The following is a 25,608-nucleotide window of genomic DNA, read 5'->3' on the forward strand; positions in this document are numbered from 1 at the left end:
CAGGTAATCAGACTTTCACTGCTCCAGGCAGCAGATGGTGTGATTCACTCTGTGGTCTCTTGAGTTTGAGATAAGCCTAAACCAGGCCAATCTCAATACACTGAGTTGATGTGACCTAGTTCGGTGTCAAAAGACATTCTCAGACTCCAACAACACAAAACTAGTGCAATCTGAAGCCAAAGCGCACTTTTCCGAGTCCATGCCACTCCACTGGCATTGAGGGATCTTCAGTGATCCTGGAGGATAGGATTTGCAGAGAGGAACTGCCACGTGCTCCCCAAAGCATGAGCTCTCAAGACATGAGTGCTGCTCAGCGGGGTCGTTGTTCTCACTACAGCCATCATGAACGGCTGTGGATATCTTACTCCTAAATCAGCCCACAGCTGTAGCTGCAAGACACTGTGCTTGCAAAAGCAAAATATTCAGTGGGGAACAACAGCCTGCCTGGCACAAACAGACAACTTTGCAATAACAAGTAGTGAGCCAGCAGCATGGGAGAAAGGCAGCTGGTCCAAAATCTCGGCGTGGGCCTTGCAAAAACGGTGGGCATTTTGCAAGAGGGTTTTTCCAAGCCAGCTCCCACCTCTGATAGACACAGAACAGTGTGGGCACGGGCAGGTATTCCCCAATGCGGCTTGGTAGAGGCACGCTGCTGAATTACAGGGACCTCAAAAACATCTTCGAACAAGACCCTGAAGAATCTGAGTGTCGGTACTTAAAGTCCCTGGGCAGGAGTGGTTGATAATCCCCTTCCTGGGTCACAGCAGAGCCGGCTGGGCTCCAGGCCCTGACACTGGCAGCTCGGGAACAGTCTCACATTTCTGTATTTGTCGATCTGCCGTCCTTTCTTGGCTACCACGCAAACCCACCATCCACCTGCCAACTTGGCAAGCCGCGGATGGCACTGCAGCGCCTGGAAAATAAAAACGCCTCCCAGGCGGTTTCCAGGGAAGCTGGAGGGAGAAGCAGTCAGGAGCCGCGGGGCCGCCGCCAGCTCTCTTTGAACCATACGATGAGGGCAGCTGTGAGTCTCCTCGGGTGCTGGGAGAGCCTGTGCTTTTATGCAACTCTCGCAACCTCCAGACAGCGCGCATCTGCTCCAACCCTTTTCCTACACCGCAGCCAAACTCTCCCGCTGCTTCCAGCTCCGAGTCCCACGGAAAGCAGTACAGCAGCCGGAGGGCCCTGGTAGCGGGACGGCCACCAACGGGGGCCACCACGGGGCAAACTCCTCAGAGCCGTGTCCTCCCCGGGAGCGGTAGGCAAGAGGACGCAGCCGTTCTGTGCCCTGCTCCCCCTTCCCTGCCCCACGCCAGCCCCAGGGACGTGAGGGGCCCAGCGGACATGCCTGCCTGCACCTGACTGTGCTGCCGGCTCGGCCAGACACCCTGTGCTGCTGATGTGGGGGGCAATCGGATTGAGAAAGTCCCCTAAATCCCTTCCTCCTGCGTGTCCCAGCAAAGCGACCAAGCCCGTCCCTCGCCTCCTCAAGTGGGGGGAGACCCCCACATCCGCCATCACCGGTGCTCTGGCAAAGGGTGCACGTTGCCTGCACAGGCCCCAGCCCTCACGGCTCAGTGAGGGCATGAAGGCCTGTCCCTCCACTCGGGGGGGGGGAATATTTTGTTTAAAAATTTGGGTTGTACCCCAGAGAAATGCCTGTGGGGACAGGGATGCAAGAAGCCGCTGGCGTTTGCCCTGCTCGGCCTCCCCACAACATGGCGGAGGCGAGCAGGGCCAGGGTGAGCGGGAGCAGGGCGGGCAGGGCCAAGGCGGGTATTTTACCATTGCGAGGTAAAATCGACAAACTCTGCCGAGAACTTCTCCGCCGGGAGCTGCGGCGACGGCTCCTCCACCACCTGCTTGAGCTGCTGGAAGGGCGTCCCCCAGGAGTCGTAGGGAAAGCGCAGGATGGCGAGCTCGATCTGGGGAGACACGAGCCCACACCTCAGGCAGCAGGAGCGGACACCCCACAGCTCACCCTCCCACCCCACAGATTTTGGGATGCCTGCGTGCCCACCCAGGGGGGGTGTTTTTTAGGTCCCGCACAAACACGTGGCATTTTTCACCCCACCCGGCCACGACGTCTTGCTTAACCTCCCCCATCAAAAGGGAATGCCCTGAGGAGACCTACAAGTCTCCGTATTCAATCCTCCGTTACCCTCGTGTTAGACGTCATTTGGGGAAGGTTGGAACTTAAAAACCAACCCCACGTTGCAAAAGGGTAACTGCACTATAAAACGACTCTGCAAGCAGATGGATTTCCCCAAAGTGCCACGTGGGAGATGCCACCCATCCCTCCTCTTCTGAGGGAGACTTTGCTAATTGCTCAGTGCTGGGAGTATTTTCTTGTGCTTGAAATCCAACCTGCTCCAAGGCGACAGACGTGCGGTGCCGGACGCCCTCGCCTTAGCCCATGCTGCCATCTCCCGGCAGCCCACGGCCACCGCAGCGGGGACGTCCCCACCGGGGTGGCACCGCCACCAACACATACAAAGGCAGCAAGGAGTTGACAAAGCAGCTCCATCCTCCTTCCCCTCAACCCTGCAGCGTGCTCCCTGGTACCCCCTGAGGGGTGTTCCCATTCCCACCCCGCCACCTTTCCAGGGAAATGGTGCCATCAGTGTCAGCGGAGCTATGGGGAAGAAAATGAATCCACGAGCAACACTTGCCACGAGCCTCCAGGCCACCCTACCATTGTGATCCCCAGGCTCCAGATATCAGATTTGACGCTGTAGCCCTTCTGGTTCAGCTCCGGGTTAATTCTTTCAGGCTGCGAACAGAGACAAAGGTGGTTGAGGAACAGGGTTGGCCCCAATGCCGTGCCCACACCCAGGGCTCACCGACCTCAGACAGATCTTTCATGGTGGCAGGCCAGGACCACTTAGCCCATGCCACCAGCTTGCTCCCTTGGCTGTCACAGGGCCAGATCTGGTCCCACATCCTTGCCAGTAAGGACAGGCAATTAAATGGGTCACCAGAAGCAGATGGTGCCTGCACCAGGGTTTGGGGCGGTGGAGCTGACCCAGCACATCTGGCACATAGGAGGTGACAAATCTCAGTTCTCCAGGACCGTTTTCACCCTGTACAAGTTCTCCACAGAGAGTGAATCCTGATCAGCAGCTCTCTGGAAGAGTCTGAGGGACCCAATCCCTGGGGACTGTTTTTCCTCCCAGATGGAAAATACTATTGTCCCCACATGGCAAACAGCAAAAATACAACATGGAGTAATTATAGAGCCTTCCCCAAGGACACAGGGAGGTGATAAGGCAGCAGGAAGGTGTGCCCAAATCTGATCTGACCCATGAGATCTGTCTCCCCGCCCTGTCCCTTTACAAGTAACTTCAGGGATACATCTTCCAAAACAAGTCCCCAGGACACATGCCGGAGGCTGATCCTTCCCCCTTTAGGATGACCCCAGGCTCATGTTCCTCTGGCTGCCCCGCAGCAGCTTTCACATGCAGCTTCTCCGCGGCTCAACTTACAGCCATGTAGGGTTTGCATCCTGCGTCCATGGTTTTAGCAACCGAGTCAACGAGGTAACCGCTAATTCCAAAATCGCACATTTTCACCTGCCCCTGTGTATTGATCAACACGTTAGAGGGCTTTACATCTGCAAGAAGGAACACATACCACAGTCACTGTCACACGTGGGTGGCTGTGCCAAGCCAAAAAAAGCCATAGAGCTTCCTATCAGCAGAGGGCACCAAAGGTGCCCAGGCAAACCCCTGTGCTTTGTGCACGCCAGCAACCCGGCTGGCTGCGGCTACTGCAAGTTCAGGTGACTGCCTCATGGGCCTGTCAGATGTCCTGCAAGTGTCCCTTCACTTGCAGACTTCTCTCTCTGATTTCAGGGAGTGGGAGGTAACCCTGTACGTAACCGTTGCATCCCACTGCGCAGGGGATGGCCCCAGACATCATGGGCGAACAGCTCAGCGGGGCTGGGGGCATCTCCAGAGGATATCTGCAGATGGCCACAGCTCTGGCAAGTCCCCAGCTGGATCTGGTCTCATGCCAGCAAAAGGAAAAACCCATGGGGAAAGGATGAGGGGTGGGCAGGAAAAGGTGAAGAGGAACAGGGGCTGCAGAAGAAGAAGGGAGCAGTAAACTAAAACAAGGATCAAGATTTCAGAAATGGCCTCTAATTTTAAGGATACCAAGCTTGAAGGCAATGTGAACAGCAGCAGGCGTGTGGGTGCTCCACACCTTATGGAAATGAGGCCAGTGTCTCATCTATTTATTACTGCCAGATTTATCTGCTACCCATCACGGCCTTATAATCCTTGGCGTATTCACACTTGCATCACGCTCATGAAGGCAGTTATAACCACCATCAGAAAGAGAAAATAAGGCACAGAAAGATGCTAATAAGTAATATCCACCAGAGCCTGGATGTGCTTTCCTGCACAGCAGGCAGTTGCTCCCTGTGAGGCTAATCCCAGATGAAATCTCAACTCGGCACAGGTAGCACAGGCCACCCTGTTTTCTCTTGTCCCAGCACTGATCCTCAAAAGGGAGCAATCCTTTATCTAGTGCCACCCAGAAATAAGAGGTCTCTTCTGCAAGAAGGTCCTCTGTCTGCATCTGATAAACTATTAAATAGAAGAGCTGAAACACCATCCAAAGGAGGCCAGAAGCAGCTTTTGAGTCCTGCTTACTAGAGCTGGGTGGTTTACAGTTTGTTAACATCTGCTCTCTAATCAGCATTTTGCAATCAAAAGCTTCAGGTATCTGAGATCCTCACCCATCTGTTACTAGGCTGAAATAAGACAATTTTCAGTGGAAATCAAACAAGTAAACAGAAATCCAGAAGCCAAGCAGCATTTTCCACCTACTGTAAATGATACAGAAGGCAGAAACTCAACCCTCAGCCACATGCAGAATGCACAAAACGTGACTGCCTGATAGAGCTGAACTCTGTTCGCTTCTGATGCTGGCAGTCACATACTCCAGAGGAGGCTTTTTCCTCTTCATGACAAATTGAAAATGACCCTTTAAAAATAAAGGTGTCAAGCAGCAACACTGAAAATTTGTGTTTCTCAGTGTGTTCATGGCATCTTTGAGATGTTCTAGAGCGGAAAATGTCAGAAGAGTTTAAGGAAGGTATTTCTGACTTCACTTGAGGCTATTTTAGGATCTGTTCTACCCCCCCAGTGCTCAGGTTAGCTCACAGAAGGGGATGAGGATGGTTAGATCACTGCATGAGGCATCATGCTGGCATGGAGATGCCTCTCACTGCACATCAACGTGGAGCCATCAAGCTAGGGGAGAAGCCTTCGCAAAGCCTGATCCAGAGCCCGCCAAGGTCAGATAGAAAAGTCTGTTTTAATTTTGCAGAGGTGCCGAAGCAGACCGCGTATTTACACAGTGCGTTAGGGAAATGCAATCGTGGGGAAACAGCCCTTTCTCTGCCAGCACAATCAGGCTGGAGCTCGCTTTTCCTCCGCCTTGGGGAAACGCTGGGACCAGCACGCAGCTTTTAAAGAGCAAACCAGCAGACATTTCCTCTGACTGGGTTTTGCTAGTCATGAGATGCTGGGGAGTATTTTTGCTGTCAAAGGTCCATTTTATCTCAGGGATTTGGGAAGTCCTTGCAAAGCCAGGAGCACGTGGTGCAGGGCAGAGAGACACCAGCATGGTCATGGCTGTGTGCCTGGCGCTTACCTCTGTGGATCACGGAGAGCTTACTGTGTAGATGTTCTAGTGCTTTTACGATCTGAAACAACAAATCTAGAGTGAATCACAGATGGCAGCACCACGATGAGGAGGAAATGCTATCAGGCTTCACCCACCCCATCCTCACCAGACCTGGTGGGGAGGAACTACATCTCCCACGAGCCCTGCACCCTCACAGCAGCCTGAGGTGACAGTGGGTACCCAGGGATCTCGCAGGGGCTCCAGGACCCTAATGAGAAGGCAAAGGAGCTCCTGTCCCGTTTCTAAATTACATGGATAGGCACACTTTTGGGTTATTTATGGCTTATGAATAACATCACCTCAGACCACATACTGGAAGCCAGCTAGGAATGTCCATGTGGGCTGGCCCATGGACCATGCTCTTCCTCGTGCAAATACAGCAGGAAGCTTGGGTCACGTAGGACTTGGCTTAGAAGAGAAACACCCATTCCTTTCTCTCCTCACCCTGCTAATACTCACAGAGACAGCTATTTTCCCTAAGATATCCTCAGGAATCGTCAGGCCTTTGTCAATGACGTGTTTGTAGAATTTGTCCAGTGAGGTATCCATCAGCTCCATGCAAATCCACACATCCCCCTGGAGGATAAAGAAAGCAAATATCTGCCTACTGGAAGAAAACATCCTTTCCCTTCACGCACAAAAGTCTTCTTTGGCACTTGCCCTTTGCTGGCCTGTTTCCCTCTTCCCTGCCTTTTAAACTCATTCAGCATAACTGTACTGGGCTTTCTTTTTCCCTCCTCTCCAGCTAGAATTAAGTGCTGTCCACCTTCACTACCATTTAGGGTGTATTTTCTGCTGTCTTTTCCCAAAGCAGAGTACTGGTGATTTAGGAGCCCAGAAAGTTACTGGGACTGAGGCTCCTACATGTTCAGCTCACTGCAAATGCTCAGCCAGGAAAAGTTCAGCACTGCAGAGCTATGCTTAAAACTCTTCAATAAATCTTTTCTTTTCAGAGCTTTCCACATTTTTTTTCCTCCATGTGGCTTTCTCATTGCAAGTCAGGGCAGTATTAACACTGACGGACCAGGCTGTGAGGTGGTGTCCTCGGTGCCCGGCCGTCCCCATCACTCAAACTCACTACCAAGCCCCAACATCTCGCACAGGGGCCTCGCAAATTCCTGGCACAGGAGCTTGGCTGCCCTTGGCTCCTCCTCACATGGGACCGCGTCTCTCCTCGCTCGCCAAGAAGTAACTGCGCACGACAGATCCTTAGGCCAGGATTGAGCAAATCCATATTCTACCGAGTCTCCATGTTTAAATGGAGATTAAACCCCTGGCACTTGGAGGGAGCCTAGGCATGGGAATTCAGAGCCTGGGAGAGGATCCAGTCTCCCAGGGGCAGCACGGCTGATCTCCAGGATGCCATACCTCTCGGAAGAGTGCCCCGTAAAAGGTGACAGTGAAGGGGCAGTCTACCGTCCTCATGGAGATATCCAGATCCATCAATAACCTCTTCTGCTCCTGGCTGTTCACTGTGGCTCGGATCCGCTGGAAGACAAAGCATTTAGCATTGGCTGTCAGCACCTCCATACCATAGCCATACCCGTGCCGGCCACTGTGCCTTGACATAACACCTTTACACTTCTATCACACCTCTTCGTCCTACCCTTTTACTATACGTCTTGTTCACAGGCACATCACAAGCACAGCACCCATGGTAAAAGCACCCTGGTGCAACAGAGGGCAACGGTGGCTGAAGGGGTCTTCGTCACCTCAGCCCAAACTGCAGGTGATTTTGCTCTTCCCTGCAAAGGCCACTCTTTTTGCAACAGCCAAAAATCACTGTGGCTTGGGAGAGGAGTAAGGAGCAGGAAATCAAATTCTAGGCTGGTGGAAACCTGTGACTTCTGGAGCTGCAGTGAACATCTATTTCCATCAGCAGACTTTGGTCACCAGTGAGGGCTCCAGCCCTGCAGCCAGAGCCCATGCGCTCCCCATGGCCTTGGAAAATGGACATTTCCCAGTATCCCAGGGAAGACATGTCATTTCTCTAAAATACCTGGAGACCCTCAGCTGAGAAGAACCGCAAAGGGGCATGACACAGTCCAACACAGGTCACACACATATTCCAGGCTGCTTGGCCAAAGCCACTCAAGGTCAGTAATGTGATAGAATTAAACTGTTCAGCACTGCACATGCAAGTAATAGCCTTAATGTTCCTGCCATACCCTCTTCAGATCTTCCATCATATTCAGAGAGGTCTTCTGCAGTTTAGTGAACACCAAAGCAAACAAGAAGACCAAATGCAGAGCACAGAGGCCCTGAGACACATCCCAGCATCCACAGCAAAGTCTATCCACAACTGAAGAGCTAAGAATTTTCCTTCAGTTTGCTCATAGCTTCCAGCTCCGCAACATTTTTTTTCTTTTTTCTTATTCTGAAAGGAAACTTGAGCTAAAATTCAGCCAAGCAAAAATTGGTCCTTCCCAAAATACAGATTTTTCCATGACTATTTCCTAAGTTGCAAGCTTATGAATCTAAACTGTTGTTATGAAAACTTTTCATAATGGTATCTACAAGCCTGTCATGAATCAAGATCCCACCGTAGCAGACAAAATCTGAAAATCCCACAAAAGTTTCCTGTTCCAAAGAGACCAAAAAGGCCCCGGCTGAAGAAAATTATCTTGTGCAATTAAATTTACGGTACGCTTTTCTTTACAATTACAATTAATGTGCAGAGCCCTGAACCTCAGGGTTTATCTACATTAGAAAAAAAAAATATACATATTCAAAAAATTATGGCAAATAGCTTGTAAAATCCTAGCAAAAACAGGAATATTGTAGACCAAGATGAACAATATGTTTGTACACACTACAATGCTGGAAACACGCTGAGCATCATACTTTTAAAACACACCCCCTTTCTTGGTTAAATGGCCCGAATCTACCTCGGCACTCTTCGCCCCTGTGTAGAGAAAGGATTTCATAAGGAAGCAAATCTCAGTAAAGGCATGCGTCAGGAGAAGCGAGATTAGAAAGGTGCATGAACGAGAGCGCAGAGGGTGTCCACACACAACAATACAGACGGAAAGCACCTCGGGAGGCTCACTCTACCTTCACTGCCATGATCTGCCCGCTAGGCATGTGCCGCATCTTCTCCACCACCCCGTACGCACCTCGTCCCAGCTCGGAGATGGGCTCCAGGTCATCAGCTTTCACCTCAAAGTTCTGCATGGGAAAAAAAAAAAAAAAAATAAAAAAATAAAAAAAAATTCAGCGTGAAGGTGGCCGCTGCGTGTAACGTGCTGTGCAAGGAGCAAGATGCCCCTAAAATCTATCCCTGCTTGGCACATGAATTCACCGCTGTGCATCCCCCTCCCTACTCGTGTTCATGAGGCTAGAAACAAAACCATGGCCCTCGGGGGCTGTCAGGAGGATTAACTACTGCGCAGTAATTAGCACGAAGAGGACGTGCCTCGCACCGGCACGAGCCGGGAGCCCGTGTTGAGGAGCATCCCGAGCCGGGCGGGCGCGGGAAGGACCGTTCCTCCAGCGGGATGCTCTCCCCCCAGCCACCCACACCCGGGTGCCCTGCCCAGCACCTTTAGCTGCCAGCACTTTCAGCTTCTCCATCCTCTGAGGGCTGGGATGGAAAACACCACAGCAACTTCTCCCCTAGGAATCACCTTCAGTCTTATTTTTTTAGTTTTGGTTTTTTTTTTTTCCTTCCATCCTCCTCCTCCCACAAACAATCATGGAAATATCTCCAGATTTTTTTAAGGCCCATAAAAGCTTATTTCTCCAGACCTGCAGATGGGCCAAATACCAGCTGAGTCTGCCCCATTTTTAAACCACGGAGGATTTATTTTGTCTAGCATTCAAGATCTCTTTCTCCTGACCTTACACAAAGAATGACTTTGTTTGGAGCCCTGCATTCTAACCTGCCCTTCTCCCCTCTGCCGCGATATTGTGCAGCAGCTCTATTTTTTGCTTATTATTATTTTTGGATGTTTAAAATACGCCTTTGCTACTAAAACCAGCCATTCTGTTTGCTGAACGCACCACCACATCAGTCAATCATCCTACAGAAAGAAGCGGGTTATAATGAACTGATTCACAGCGCATAATCCCACACTGCTTTTTGCCGGCACAGCAGAAAAAAACCTGCAGCCTGAAATGTGCTGGCTGGGGCTACGTTGCCTGCAAAAGGAGCCCTGACTAACATTTTTGTGGAACAGCGGAGATTTCAGCTCTTCTGACTGCCTGACACTGCTCCTACTGTTCAACAGGATGCTCTCCAAAAAAGCACTTTGACTCTCTCAAGGCCACTCTTAAATTGAGTAGAAACGTTTAAAGGGCAAGGGGGGAAAGTGGCTTTCCCTAGGGATCAGGGGTGAGTGTAGAAAGGCTGGTGGAAGAGGGAGCACATCCTAAAAGAACTTGGCTGCACAAATAGGTAGCAGATCTATGGGAAACGTAAGCCATGGCATGTCAGTCCCTCCAAGATAGCCCCTGCATCTGTTAAAAAAGGCTGAGCTCTGGGTTTTACAAGTGCATTTCAATTTGCACCGTCCAACATGGGCTCTCTGCCTGTGCGCATGGAGCCTTTTTGGAGCGCTTGAGCTTTTCCTCATCCCTGGGACTGCAGGGGAGAAATCATTTTCTTGGAGCGGGCGCTTGCTCTAGCAGCAGGCATTTTCTTTGCCTCGGTGCTGCACCATTTTGCTCCAGAGGCATCTCACACTCTTTCCACCTTCCAGCCCCTGCTCCACGCCAGGGAAAATACAAAATCCAAAATGAAAAAAAAAAAAAAAAAAAAAAAAAAAAAAGCATCCAAAGATAGACATTATAAAACACTATTGGATTAGCATTTCACTTCATAAATTAACATGCTGACACTAAGGCCTATCTTTTGCACCTAATAAATTTATTACCCAGCTTCAAAGTGCTTTTATGAATGCTGCTGTGCCATTTTCTCCTATCAGAATAGCTGTCCTCAGTTTTGTTTTTTTCCCTGCTATTTTTTTAGAACATCAGGTGGAGTGGTTTCCATGCTCTCAGAAGGATTTGCTTCCAGAACAGGAAGATCTACCCTGAGTTAGACTCCTGATGAGACGGCCTTCAATATTAGCAAAGGGAAATACTTTGGATGAAGGCTTTAAATCAGCAAAGGAACTGCAAACGAGAGTAAAATCTGCTGTCAGCAGTCCTGTTGTTATATAATCGTTATTTCCAGAGGATTAGCTGCGCCTTATTGAGGCAAGACAGGAATCTCCAAGGTGGAAAACGTGAAGGGGACCCAGGTGTCATGGGATGCAACGGTTGAGGATTTGGGAGCCTGTTCATCAAAGTGGTGACAACCAGGAGGTGACACTGCAGCTGGCCACGGGGCCATGGGTCCCACGCAGACAGCCCTCGTTGGAGAAGCACAGCCACCAGACAGTGGTTGGCTCTCTAAAGGTGAAGGTGACTGTCCGGGCTCCCACAGGCTCCCAGGCTGACTCTTCCTAGCTTTTATACACCCAGCAACTGCCCCACATTTCACACAAAATGGGTCACGATATTTAAATAGCTCGCATTTATCAATCTGCCCTTTCTTTAGGCTGAAATTAAGCAATTCCATGAGCCTGGAGAAGCAGCCAGCACCACAGCAACCAGCTCAGGATGGTCACCTGTCCCCAGAGGTCGTCTTCTCACCATAACTCCTAGTCTTACCTCCTCGCCAATAGAGATGCAGGCTTTGGAGTCTAGATCTCTGGGTGGCCTGTAGGAGAAAAAAGGGAAAAGATGTGAAATGTTCCTTATGAAGATCAACTTTCCCTCAATGAATAAATACGACCCCCCTGGTCGCCCCGGCCATCCCCTCAGACTTTCAGGCCAGCAGCCCTCGCAGCCCTGAGGAGCCAAACCAGTCTCCTAGCTTTGCAGGATCAACAGATACAGCCAAGATCCACAAAGTCACCCCAAAAAGGGGTGAGGAAGGAAGCTGCTGGAGTTGGCATTTCTCACATCCGACTTCCCCATGCAGGAACCCAGACAGATTCACTACGAAAGGCAAGCCAGGTGGCAAGCGCCAGATCTCTGCCAGCCTGTATGAAAAATGGATTAAACGGGCATAAAAGTCTAAAACCACTGTCAATGATTACCCAAGTCATACAGCACAGAGTAACAGGCTAATACAAGTCAATCCTCAAGGAAGCAAAGAAAGCCAAGCAGGCTGGAGCTGCACAAATTGCCTTAAAAACACAAGGTTTCCTTTTGTAAGGCTGAGTATGTAGGGAAGGGGGATGCATTTTTATGCCTTGACCAAATGCATGTTACTCAAACTGGGTGGCAAAAGTGCCACATCAGTTAAAATCAGGTGCCCGTTCTGGTTTTCCCTCTTCCTGGGCACATCATGAAGCCGCACACGAGACGTACCACCGGCAGTGTCGGGTAGAGGGTGATGGGCTGAGACCCCCCCTGGTTGTACCTGGGGCTACAAGAGAAATACAAGGGCTGTTAAGTTATTATCCTCCCTGGTGGTGCCAAAAAATAATCTAGGTGTTTTGCCCCTGTTCCTCGTGAAGGGTCCCCGTTATTCCAGACCTGCAAGCACAAGCCCCGGGTGCTGGCCGTGACCGGCCGCTGGCCCCTGGCCGGGGCAGCGCGGGCGTTAGCAAAGGCTGGAAGGCAGCTGGAGTTCGTGGTTTTCTTTTTATTCTGCCTTAGTGTTTGCAGACTTACGTGGAGCTTGTCTGTGGTTGCTCAAATGCTTCTTTAGGAATTTTCAGCCCAGGGTTTCTCTTCTTGCCTGTGAAACAAGACGGAGGCAGAATTAAAGAAAGGCGCTTTTTTTGTTGTTGTTTTGTTTTGTTTTAATTTGCAAAACACAGCTTCTTTATATTTGTTGACCTTATTTAACATAAATGCCCAGCCAGGCTGGTGGTGTAGACTCGGGGCACAGAGTTCAAAACATAAAGTGCCTTTGTTCAGTAACACTTCACTTAGACCTGCAAGGTCTGGCTGCCAACTTGGTACAGAAAACAGGCAAGAGCTCTGGCAAAGGCAGGCCATGTGAAAATGCAAAGTGAAAGGTATTTCTCCTTCGTCAGCCCTACCCACGTAGGATCCCTTAAAATGCTTCTTAGATTTTAAAACATTCCAGATACGTAACTGCAAACCCTGGCAGGATTAAAAATCTTTTAAAAATGAAATCTGAAAGTCCAGGACCGTATTCTAATACTGTTTAAATGGATGTTTCACCTCTTGGTCATTAAAGTTGTGCAAACCCAGCAAAAATAAAGCAGAATTAAGTTTGCAGGCTTCAAAGCCATTTGTTTCTGTTCATACTGACCAGCCAAGCTTTTCTGAGCTGGATGAAGCTCCAGCTCTGAAGTAGTTCAAATGCAGGCTCTCCTGTAAAGGGGGTCCAAGCCAGCAGACACAAGAGCCAGGCAGACTAGAGAAATACAAGAACCTTTTTATGACTAAACATATACAGCCACATTTCAGCACGGGGTTTTGAATTCATGGATAAATAACCTGACAACATAAGTCATGTCACCAAAACCCCAAGGTAAACATATGGCTGTTCGGCTGTGTAATAAAATCCCTGGCCCCCAAAAAAGGCACAAGCATCTAATTTAGGCGCTAAACAATTTTAACCTAACAATTTATATCAATTACTGTCTTTCTTTTAAGCATGAGTTTTGCTCTCTACTCCCAACCCTCTCTTTCAAACTTTACCTATACATGTTTGAGTTTGTTTTTTCTCTCGACACAAACTCATGTCAATAGATGTCTATGCATCCCAGTGCCGGAGGGGTGCTAGATCAAAGTGCAGGCACCCAGAACTGAAAATGACCTTTTTGAAGCAATTAGTCAATTCAGATTGACAATCTTTTTTTTTTTCCCTTTTAAATAATTTTTTTCTTTTTTTTTTTTCCCTTGTCTGCTCCAAAAGACAGGATCACGCTCGCTCCTTTTGGCAGAGTCATTCCAGGATGGGATAAGCTTCGACAACCCAGCTGACACCTCGTGGGAAAAGCATTTACTGAAAACCACTGTGTGCACTCGCTATTGTTATTAGAAATCTACGGAGTTGCAAATTTACAAAAGGGAAAAAAAAAAAAAAAAAAAGCCAATTCTCTGCTCCAAGGAGCTTCCAGTGTAGCACAGAAAAGGCAAAATAATATAAGCAAGGTCACTCAGAAGCATGAAGAATAGCTCTCAGTTTTCCCAAGAGGTAAAAGTTGGTCTATAAGGAAGTAAAAATCATTGTAAAAACAAGTGGAGGAATTTCTACAGTTAGCAGAGCTGTTCTTTGACCCTTTTCCTCCAGTTTTCTTAGTTGTACTACAACAGTCTCTAGAAGGCACAACTGAGAAGCAAGCCCTGCTGTGCGAGATGCTCTAGATACCATTTCTTGCCCAAGCTGTGCCACGTGCACATTGGATCCAACAGGATGCTAAATGGGTGATGGTGTTCTTGATGTTGTCATGTTTCAGCTAAAAAAGGAATTTCAAAAATACAGGTCTCGCACTGCAGGCAAACAAAAACCCCGTTTCTCCGGTAATTTTGAAGTCTGCCATCCAAGTGACCTCTCTTCCTCCAAAAACCTGCCTGCATCCTCTCACTGTTCAAGCAAACATGACAACCACAGGCACAAGAAAAGCAGTATCTTCATCCTTATTTTGCACGTGGGAATCAATTCACCACCTAGCTCGCGGAGGCAGGAACTGCTCCTTTAGCTCTAGAGCTGAACTCTCCCTGTTAACACTTACCAGCCATCTCTTGGTAGACTTCTACTCATCGACCATCCATCCACACGGCTGCAATGACATTCACACAACCACCAAAATCAAAAGAGAAGCATGCACAAATTTGCTCTGTTCTTTATTTTTTTGTTTTGTTTTGTTTTTTCCTTCGTGGACTTGCTTGCACAATCCCGTGTGCTGTACCTGAACCTCAGGAACCTGCTCTCAGGCAGTTCTGGGAGGGTGAAAACGAACCTACTGGAAATTAACCTAATTTGAACGTGAACCAGAACAGGTTGTACAGCATTTAGTCTTATCGTGGTTCACAAGCGGTGTCAGCAGAAGAACTAGGTAGCAAAACGCCAAACCCAAATAAATATTAAAAGCCTTCCGCCTTCTGGTGAAATAAAATCTGCACTTTGGGGAGTTTATTTTCCTTGCCTCTTCTTCACAGAATACAATATTTTGAAACTTTGCCATTTTTTTGAAGCACAATCTGTTCGCGCATTCAAGTTGCCAAGACACAGACACAGTTTAACGTTCTTTGGGGTTTTCTTTTCAAGAAGGAAGCAAGCAACAACAGTGGCAAGAATAAAACACAGATTTCACGACGGCACCAGGAGAAGGGATTGCAAACGGGAATTGCCACGGCCGGGACTCGCACCTGCAGCATCAACAGCTCCTGCGGGATTAGCTCACGGTGCGGAGGGGGAAAGCGGTTCCCGCGGCTCACCACGTGGTTATTTAATGAAAGTCTCGGGCTGCGATCAGGCAATTTCATGCCTCTCAACTGGATCAGGCAAAGTTTCTGAGCTCCTTTTGTTACAACACGCAAAATGCTTGTCTCTCCAAGCCTTCCGGGGCTCGCGTCTGCCAGCGTCTCGCAGGAAGCATCAGCAATCCTGAACACGATACTGCCTTAAAACCAGAAGCACAGAGCAGCGGTCAGCACCGCTCTGCAGAGCCGTGGCTGCCACCTCAGCAGGGTGCAGTGGGGTACAGGAACCGGGGTCCCCCCCTTGCCCCACGCCTCAGGTCCCCAGCTCCCAGCTAAATGTGGGGGGAGCTCAGCTGAGGCTCTGCAGCTGCTCCAAAAAACATGGGTCCAGGTCACACACGCTTGAAGGAGTTTCTCCCCAAAAGCAAACACTGACGCTTAAGGGTTTGTGGGTTTTTTTTTTTTTTAAGAAAAAAAAAAATAATTGGAAGTCCCAAGATCAGTTCTCTTCAATACAACTGCCAAGCAAGTATCTCGCTGTCAAAATAAAATCCCCCAGTTTACTGTAGCAGACATCGGCTTTGAAAGACGACGCTGCATTAAATTGCAGTTTGCAGAGGAAGTCATCTGTACAGGAGCTCAAAATGTGGAGGCAGCTTAATAACATACAACATTGGATGTTACCTGTTCCATCCACCAGAAAACCAGTATTTTCCACAGTGCCTTTATGAATCATTATTATTTTTAGCTTTGTTTCCTGAAGAAAATCACCATGTGTGTATTTGGCAGACTGTGTCCCTCGTGGCAAGTGTAAATCCACTGACCAATTTCAGCCTTATCTGACTGAGAAACTGAGCTTCTGGAGATTGCAAATCTGACAAAAACAGGTGACTAAATAAAGAAGTCCCCAACTCCAAGGCAGGCTGAAGCACGAAACAACCCATGGCAGGCACCAGGCATCCATGTTCAAGCTGTGCAGAAGCCCCGAGTATCTCAGACACCAAAGCAACAGCACAAGGCTTAACCCTGAGGCACAAACCAGCCGGGGCCTGAGCATCAGTGCAGGGGGTTCACTGCAACTCCCTGGGATTTCCAATAAGGAAAGCCCCAATGAGCCATCATACGAGGCATGAAGCCTAAACGTGGCTCCTTCTGCTGAAAGTTCAGAGTCCTGGTTGATCAACAGATGGGACTGTACATCTACTCCCCAGCATCCAGTAAGTCATGAGTTTTCCACATAAACAACCACTGGTGGCTTTCTGGTCTCTGAGCCTTCAAGCTAAAGCTCATTTGAGAGCTCTCCCTGCAATTTTCCATGCAGAGACTTCCACAAGCACTTGACTCCAAAGCCACATTTGAAGAATAATTGAGGGAAAAAAACAAGACTCGTTCGAAGCGATACTGAGAGACATCTCCAAACCCGAGTTTTGATTCGGCAAAACATCCAGGGTATCTGTAACATTACACACAAGCTTAAATCTACGTTCCTTTAGCAAAGCAATTACCCACAGTAAATATTGACCTGACTGATGCTAGAGAAGCTGCCACCTTTAAAAAAACCTCAGTGCTTTATTGGCAAGTGCACGGATCAGGACAGCGGTAATGCAAGCAGTCAGCTGCAACATCACTGGAACCTTCTGCTCCCCCCACGCGCCTTCTGCACGGGCATTGCCTAGACCAGCCCCAGAGAGTCAATGCTGAGAATGAAATGAGGTCTGAAAGCAAAATTGTAATAGGAAAAAGAAAACCTGACTTAATGAAAATACATTAAATACTTCCCTGTGAAGGTCTTAAACCCAATTCCTGAGGGAGGGGAGAAAAATACAACTTCCAGTGGGCTTGTTAACCTCTTCCCACCGGCACTGACAGAGCGTACAGAGAGATTAATGTTGCTAGCCCCCTTCAATTAGGGCAGCGTAAAATATCAATATTGAAAAAGGAAACTTCAAAGCTTCACAGCAAAAGGGTAGGAAGCATAACAGAGAATAAGAAAGGGAAGACAGAGGAATTCACTACCCACATATGCTGTAACAGAAAATAAACTTTTACTTCTGAAGGAAAATCCCATTCCCCAGTCTCCAGACTTTTCATTGCAGTCAAAAACTTTTTATGATATAATCCAAAGTAAATGGTTCCTTGCCACAAAAAGCTCCTATTTCCTTCAAAGGATATTAACCAGTTCTGTCTTCACCACAATTTATTATTAAAGCTGAGTTCAATAGCCATGTAGCAACACTTTCTTTCAAATAACACTCTTTAGCATATAATTTGCTGGTAAAATTTCACAGGCGGGAAATGCCTCTTTCTCCCACTTTTTTAAGAGATAAAAGAGGCTCATTTACTATTTCAGTCTTCCCTAAGGATTTTTTGTCTGATTTCTTGAAAGGTTTTGAAAGCCAAATGATCTGTTTTTCCCCTATCAGCTGTACTCAACTCTGTAAGCAAAACCCCAACACCTAACAGGAGGGCAAAATGGAAATGCTTGGTGTGTTTCCGTGGAAGAAGAGTGAATCAGCATCTCATGGGCTCTGCAAGACTGTGCCCTGTACCACACAGCTGCACAACCAACGCCTCGCCCGACACTGAAGTGCCACTGCCCACTCTGCAGTGGGGAGGGACCCGTGGCCATGGCTTAGGTACAAATCCCCAAACTGAGATGGTTCTTGCAAAACCAAGAAATTAACTTTTTTTTTTTTTTTTTGTCCCAGATGCCCTGGAAATGTCCAGCAGGAGGCAGCTCTTCACACAAAGACTTGGTCTTCAATTGCAAAAGGCACATCTTATCCATAGCCCAGTTCCAGCCCATATTTCAGCAAGCAGTGGTAGATTTGATGCTGTTAAAGAGAATCTCAAGCCTTGCAGGCCAGATGGCAATACCCAAACTCTGAGAACTTCGCCCATTAACATGCCTGGAACCAGGCACATAAACACTTATTGCTCACAGCACCCAAGGCAGCATCACCTGGAGCAACTGCTGCTGTAGAAGATGTACCAACCTCATATTTAACATCAGTTTCACAGAGGATGACCAAAGAGGGGGAGAAAAAATACTTTTTTAACAAGCGTTAAAGATCATCTCACAGGTTTCTTATTTATGCTTGCAAATTATTAAAGGTTAAGGCACACGCAATGGTTCGAGCTGATGCAAGCCCATCTGGGCACACAAGAGCTCAAGGGCTGGTCATGGACTTGCCCATCTCCTTTGGCCCTCAGTCATCTGGCCCAGCAACAGCTCCTCACCACTCACCAGCTCTCTAGGTGCAAAGCCTTTAACTCTGCCCAGATCTCTCCACCAAGGAATCCCACAAGTGGGGACGCCCCAGACAAGTGTAAGAGGAGTGGGAAGGCCGGGGTGCATTCCTGGCGTCCCCGCAGTCAAATACTCACCACCACTAGACTAAACAACAGTCACCAAGCAAAGACGGCCGAGATTCCCTGCCAAATCACTCTACTTAAAAATTGAACTACACATAGATAACAAAGTGTATTTTAAATGAGTGGGACTGGGGGAGAAACCGCGCTGCTAGGGCTGTACCTGGACTCATTTTTACAAGCTGGCTCCATCCCAGCTGAAACAGAAATCAAGTAATCAGTCAAAAAGAACAAACACAATGGGTGTAAATTCATGAACTAGCTACTTCTGGGGGTTTAGTAGTACAAATGTATCTTCCTAGACAGCCAGAGGCAGCCTTGCCTTCCCATGGGTTGTTGTGGCGTCTCCACAGCCATGACCACAGTGCCTCCTGCATTGCCACTGCCTTCCTCCACGGGCTTCGTCTGCGTGAAAGCCTTTGAATTTTGTTACGCAGGCAGTTAAAGTCGAAGATCAGACAACGCCTTTTTGATTTCAATCCCTTTGGGACAGATCTGCAGATGATAGCGAGGCTGGTGGTGGTGACAGTGGTTTGGTGGCTGGGGTTGGGAGGAGCGGGGGAAGTTTTCTCACCACTTCTGCCTCCATGGTTGGTTGCGTGTCTTGGTAACCATTTGGTAAAGCTGCATAAAACCACATTGTGCAATACTCGAAGCAGGGTGCCAGGGACAGGGCAGGTGAGGACCTGAGCTATGCCCACTACCCAGTTTGTAAATGCACAGCTTTAGCCAGGCCCTGGTTTCTGGAAAAAAAAAAAAACAAAAAAAAAAAAAAAAAACAACAAAAAAAACCCCAAAAACTAGATGTTCATTTAAGCACCAATGATGTGGAAATGGGCCTGAAAATCTGTTTTCCAAGCCCTCATTAAGCCACAGAAAAATAATTTAATGTGCAAGAGATTCTTAAAACCTATTGAGTTTCAAGCAAAGGCCAATGGAAGAGATGAAGTGGATACTGTCCTTTATTTGCCTCCTTGAAATATAATTCAGCTGCCCTCTCCTTAGCCCTGTCAATAAGTAAGAGTGACCAAGCACCACTAGCTGCTCTTCCATCACTGCCATGAGCAACTGGATCAGCTGGAAGCAAATGGAGATGCTCCAGTGAGGAACACGGCACGTCCTCTGCGCAGGACAGGGACGTTCCCTGCACGTCCTTGTCTGTGTCCTCCCTCACGGTTGTTTGTAGTAACTCCTTGGAAACAGTAAACTTGAAATCTGTTTCCTTAACAACTCATTCCAGGGCTGCTCAGGAGAAGGGAGCCGAGTCTGCCGCGGTCGTGGGGCTGAGACATCTCCCGGCTCCAGGCTTTCTTCCTCTCGTTTTGGTGCCATGGAGCTCCCGGCTCATTTGGTGGCCGTTGGCAGATCCAGGTCCACACACACCATCGCTGCTGCCAGCCCCATCCCTGCACCCCATGTCCACACTGCACCTCACACCTCAACATCTCAGGAATTGAAGTTGTTTGGGTTTCTGCCCCGCCCCCCTCCACCCCCCCACCCCAGGAACCACATTTTGGGACAGGGAACAGGAAAGGCAAAAGCACTTTTATGATGACTGTGATGGATTTTGCCAATGTGCAGCAGAATTGGGATATGCCTGAAACCCTGCGCCGGGCACAGAGATACCGTGGGACAGCCCTAACTGCCTCCGAACTCCTAGTCCTCCACTTCTCCTCTTGGTGCTTTTCTCCAAAAATAAGTAAGTAAATCTCATTTCATACCAAACCTGGAAATGTCAGCAGGCTAAATGGAGTGCTTGAGTCACTTCTCCTTGCTTTTCTCCTCTGCCTCTCCTTTCTGGCTCTGACTGATGGCTGAGACACACAGGGGGAACCTGCTCCTAAAGACACCTCCCAGAGACTGAAACAGCCAACACATTGCTCCAAATGCACCCAAATTTGCTTTGGCACAGAGAAGATGACCTCAGAGCCACAGCCCAGAGGTGGATACTTTCTTTTCTCAAAGTCAGTCTAGGCAGTGAAAATAGAAAGACAGAAAAACCCTGCACCTCCATCTGGGAAACCAACATCTGGAAGCCTGTACAGTAGGAAACCCTGAAGCATTAGCACAACAGATGAGCAGGCGATGCTGCATTCATCTTCCATTTTAATTCCCAAGGCTCCTGGAGGTAAGAAGAGCATGGCATGCCACAGCCTGGGCCCAGTTCACCCAGTGACCACGATTCAGCCGATCCCAAACTACTTGCCGACACCGGTAGCACCCACACTGCAACGCTGGCAATGCAACTGGACGGCAGCCGTGGCCCAGCACCCCGCCGCGCCGCCGCCTGCCCCGGGGTTCCTCTGTCGCGGGGCTCAGCTCGCTCCTCTGACTCAATCCTGCAACCCGTAATAAACCCAGCGCAGGAGAGGCCCCAAACCAAAATAGCAAGGCTTTTGCAAGGAGCGACGGAGGTGCACCGAATGAACCCCGTGGCAGAGGTTGTGCAACGTCTGCTCGGATCACGCCAAGGTTATTTGCGTCTCAGGGCCTGTCTCCGCTGCAGGAGCAAGCTGCGTTTTCCGCTCACGGCGGCTGACGTAGGTCAGCTCTGCTGAGGCACAAACACAGCGGAGACAAAGATCTTCAGCTTTACTGCAAGGTAAAATCACAAGGTCAGTCCTTCGTGCCTGCCCCAAGATTGGCCTCCAGCAGGAGGCAGTTTGGTGGCGAAGCTCTGAACAGCGCGAGAACAAAATGCTGGAAGAAGACGAAGCTCAAAGCTTGGCAGTGAGGACTCCAGCAGACTAATCTCTGGATCCTGCAGTGCAGAAACATACAGAAATGTCACCAAACTGTGCAAATATCAGAACCTATTTGCCTGCCTTTCAATAAGCTCTGTAGTTCAGTAATTCAATTTTGAAGGTAATTTCCTGATTCAGGCTAATCTCTCTTACTCTGCCCATTTTCCTCTTAACACATCCTGCAAAAGGGCTGCAGGTTGCTGTGTTTATTCGTGTCAATATAGAAACCAAAGGGATGAAATTTCTTCTTATCTATCTGCACATTTTGGTTATGAGAGTCTGTTTGTAATTCTGATAAGAGTGGATGTCAAAATTTTAGAATAGTTAAGACCTTTTGCGAGTGAAGCGGAAGAGACACTTTGATAGAGATTAGACACGAGATCCTGTGCTAAGACATGCACTGAACACAGAGCTGCAGGGACTCTGGGAAGGGGGCAGGGAGCTGACATAGCTTTGGGGCAATTCTGCACCCTCCTGTCATCCCCCAGCAAGCAAAACTGAGCCCCCCCTGCAGCTGCAGTCCGTAGAAGCTTGCAGGGAGCACGTGGGCTGGAGCAACCTTCTAGCAGGTTTTGTGGGACACCAGCACCCAACGCCAGTTTGGAGATGAAGACTGGCTGTCTTATGGAGGGGGGTGACACAACACAACTGCACGGGAGAGGGTGGGAGGGTTTAGGATGATCTTTCATGTCCTGTGGAAGCTGCTGCCACCTCACTGAGCTGTTTCAGGGGCTCCCACACTGGCTTGGACCTTCCATTGCCGGGACCCTGGACTTCATTTCCCAGGTGAGCTCTGCCCCGGTGTGTTCCCTGCACCCCGCCCCAGTGTTTGCTTGCAGGAACACCAACATGAGAGAGAAACAGGGTCTTCAGAGACCATTTTCACACCCACCGACCAACAAAAAGCAGCCACGTGCTCCCTCCTGATGCTAACAGTCCAGAGGAAATGGAGAGGTGCCAACAAACAGCTTTTCCAGATCATGTCCCTCCCCAGCCCAGACGCAGCATCGCTCCCAATCTCAGCGAGGGAACTGCAGGCACAACGTGGGGCCACCCATCACGCTCCTGTCGAGCTCATGCCAGGATCACGTTGGTATCTGCAGACATGACAAGGCAAGACAGAGTCCTCCCCTGACATCCTGCACTGCCGAGGCAGCCTCTAGATTAGCCAGTTTTTCTTTAGCAAACAGATGCGATGCAAAACAGCCCTAAATCCATCGTACTTTAGGTGCTAACGTAAGTGGGAGATGGTAGATATGAGAGTTCTGCCTGCCTACAGCTTTCAGCACAGGGCACAAGAGACTTGATTATTAAAAACCCTGTTACAACACTTTGGCTGAACTCATCCGGCGTGCGCATCCAGCTGCTCGAACTTGGATGGCCTGGGGGAAAGGGCACGGCTCCTCCCAAACAGCAGCACCTCTGTGCGAATGGTGGCAACGTCTCTGGATGTACCACAGCTGGGAACATCTGCTCCCAGGCAATTCCACCCAGCCTGGGGCTTGGCTGCCCTGAGCTGACACCCCCCCCCCCCCGGCACCAGCCCTACCCCTGCACAGCTCTCCAGGGATCAGCGCCTTCCTCCTCGGTGCTGGGATCGTCCAGGCGGGTGCAAAGTGGAAATGTGCAGTTCTCTGCTGATTCATGCCAGCTGCAAGAGGCTCTGTCGGGGCCAGGCGCTGCCTCGTGATCCATCAGATAAAGAGAGGAGGAGGTGGTGGGTGCAAGGGACTGGGCACTGGGATGTGCATGCTCCAGTTTCAGCTCCACAACCCCATCCGTGGCCACAGGCACATTAATCACAGAATCATAGGATATCTTGAGTTGGAAGGGACCCTTAAGGATCTCAAGTCCAACTCCCAGAGACACACAAGCCTTGTTTGTGTGCGTGTCCCTTCTCTGCCTAGCACGCAGGTGTGCTGCAATAATAAAATATGGAAAAAAACACCTGTGTTGCTTTGGGCTCTGACTCACATCCACCAGAGCAAAGGACTTTCATGGATGAGGATATTGGCAGCCACCAAAGGATGCTGCCTACATTGCACAGGGGGCACAAGGCAGCACGGGCTCACACCACCATCCCGTTCCCCTTGGCACCTGAGAGTATTAGCCCAAACCCACAGAGGTGATTCAAATAAAGGATGGGAGAGCAGCACCGATCCCCACCAGGCTCGTGAGACATCTGTGACACGCTTTGGCTGCAAGGAGACACCTACCCGCACCAAGGCTGGGGCTGTGCCTTGATGCTTCAGACATGCTGGATCCTCCAGAGACCACTGTGGAGGCACACACATCAAAACCCAAAATGCAAAATTCAACGGTTTGCCTATGCACACCCCCATCTCCAATAGTCTGACTGAAATCCTACAGGGACCAAAGCCTCTTCCTTTTTCTCACCTTGCTTTGCCCAACTATTTTTCCACCCACCGACTTAATTTCACCGTCATGCCCCAGCCCTCCTCATCACACACACAGAAAAACCACTTCCACTCCTCTCCTCCTGTCACGCCGTCTCAAACACCCTCAAACCCTGCAAATCACTCGTGGCTGCCCGGCGTGAGGCTGCGAGAGCCAAAGGCAGCTAACGGCTCAGGGAAATCTTACTGGGGCCCAAGCGATGCCAAAAAGGACTTTGTTTTCTGCTCCTTGCAGTCGCTGGAGCAGGTCGCATCCCTTGTGAGGTTTCTCTGCCTCCAGCATCTGGGCGGCTGCATCCTCCCGTTGCTCTGGGAAAGATGCGATGGTGGCGGAGATGCCACAGAGCAACAGAGGCCATCAGGAGCCTCGTGGCCTCTCCTTTCACCCCTGTTATCATGAGAAATCACAGCAGTGGAGCTCTGGGGAGGCGAGTGGCAGGGGCAGTCACTCCCCCCACTCACCAGTACACCACAAATCAAACCCAGATTTTCCCTCTGCCAAGGTCCACTGGCTTTGCTGCCTCCCCATGCCAGAGCATGTTTTCTTTGCTGCTTATCTCAAATTAGGAAATCCACAGGAATTGCAGGCTGGGGAAGCTGTTTGTCAAGAGCCTTCAGCCCTCGTGGGGATTTTTATGAGGGACTTTTCGTTTACTTGCTGCTTTGTTTTCAAGCCCTCGGCTGTCTGCTTGCAGTGGGAGTTTGCTGGAATCAAAACTGGAGAAAAGCTCTTGGAATTCACCCGGGGAACAAAAGGGCTTTTGTGCAGGAGGATTTGGAGGACGCGGCTGCTTTCATTGCAGCTACCTTCATTTCTATTTTCTCCCTGCCAAAGAGCACCTGCCGGCGGTGGCGGAGGAGGTGGGGTGCTGCCCGTGCACGGGGAGGGGGGGGGGGACGTGCGGGCAGGAGGACGGATGCCCCCCGCGCCCGCCGGCAGCAGAAGCAGAGCGGGAAGGTGAAGCCGCCTTCCAAACGTGCAGGCAAGACCCCCCACCCCGCCCCCCCCCGAGCCTTTCAGCCCAGCTCCTCGCACGGATGGCAGGGTGGGCTCCGCTCCTCAGCGCCGCGGCAGCACCCGAAAACGTCTCCCAAGGGACGGGCAGGCTGTGCCGTGCCGGTGGGTGCCCCCATGGGATGCGGCCCTGTGGATGAGGGGCTGAAGCTCCCACGGCCAGCGTGTGAGCAGGGATGATGAGGGTTCGCCTGCCAGCTGGGCAGCACTCCTGGTACTCCACTTGCTTTTTTTTTTTTTTTTACTTCCCCATATCCACCAAGATTTCACCTCAAAATGCCACAGTGAGTGACCACACGCAGCTATGACCACACTCTGCCTAACTTCCCATACGAATATCTAGCAGGCGGCAGCAAGTCTCCTCTATTCAGCATAAAAGCAGGTGCCCTGTCTGCCTCAGCCACAGTGGGAGCAGGATTTGCCTTAAATCCACCCGCCCCAGCCCTGCTACAAACGGTTCTACACTTCTCAAACCCGGCACTGGAAAACTTAACACAGTAAAGGAGCATCCACCTCCCTTCCCCACTGCTCTGTGGAGCCTCAGAAACCAACTTCCTTAGGTCTGGCTGCAGGGAGGCGATAAGGATGCCCTCCCCATCAGACAGACTTTTTGCTCGAGGTCTACCTCCAGTTTCAATTTTGGTTTTCAGATTCCTTCCATGCGCTTGGTACAGCTGGGATTTTCTCCCGGCGGGTCCTGCAGGGTGTTTTTAAAGAAGCATCGCTGGTGGAGGACCCCACAGCAGAGTTTCATTTCCCCTGCAAATCAGATCAGCTCCTGCATCTGCCCCGGCTGCCCGGCCACCGAGGGGTGACGAGTCGGTGCATCCGGCAGAGCGGGCGAGGGGCAGCCGCCCCGGCACCACGCTTTCCGAGCCAGGGCCTCTTGGAGCTGTCAGATGTGCTGCCAGCCCGGGGAAACGCAAATTGCTTTGGAAAACGAAGGTGACATTTCCACCCGTTTGCT

General features: G+C 49.9%; 1 protein-coding gene across 1 annotated transcript in view; it reads right to left on the reverse strand.

Moving 5' to 3' along the window:
* Positions 1-25,608, reverse strand: part of MAP2K6 (mitogen-activated protein kinase kinase 6) — a 54,342-nt gene that overhangs the window by 16,297 nt on the left and 12,437 nt on the right. The window contains exons 2-10 of the mRNA XM_033002458.2: positions 12,364-12,430; positions 11,353-11,401; positions 8,752-8,865; positions 7,066-7,185; positions 6,157-6,273; positions 5,665-5,716; positions 3,486-3,613; positions 2,696-2,773; positions 1,786-1,925 (exon numbers count right to left, since the gene is read on the reverse strand). Coding sequence (XP_032858349.1) covers positions 1,786-1,925; positions 2,696-2,773; positions 3,486-3,613; positions 5,665-5,716; positions 6,157-6,273; positions 7,066-7,185; positions 8,752-8,865; positions 11,353-11,401; positions 12,364-12,430 — 865 coding nt within the window. The remainder of the gene's footprint in view (positions 1-1,785; positions 1,926-2,695; positions 2,774-3,485; positions 3,614-5,664; positions 5,717-6,156; positions 6,274-7,065; positions 7,186-8,751; positions 8,866-11,352; positions 11,402-12,363; positions 12,431-25,608) is intronic.

Source organism: Tyto alba, unplaced genomic scaffold, assembly GCF_018691265.1.
Source record: "Tyto alba isolate M040663 unplaced genomic scaffold, T.alba_DEE_v4.0 Super-Scaffold_39, whole genome shotgun sequence".
In the NCBI taxonomy this organism is placed as follows: Eukaryota; Metazoa; Chordata; class Aves; order Strigiformes; family Tytonidae; genus Tyto; species Tyto alba.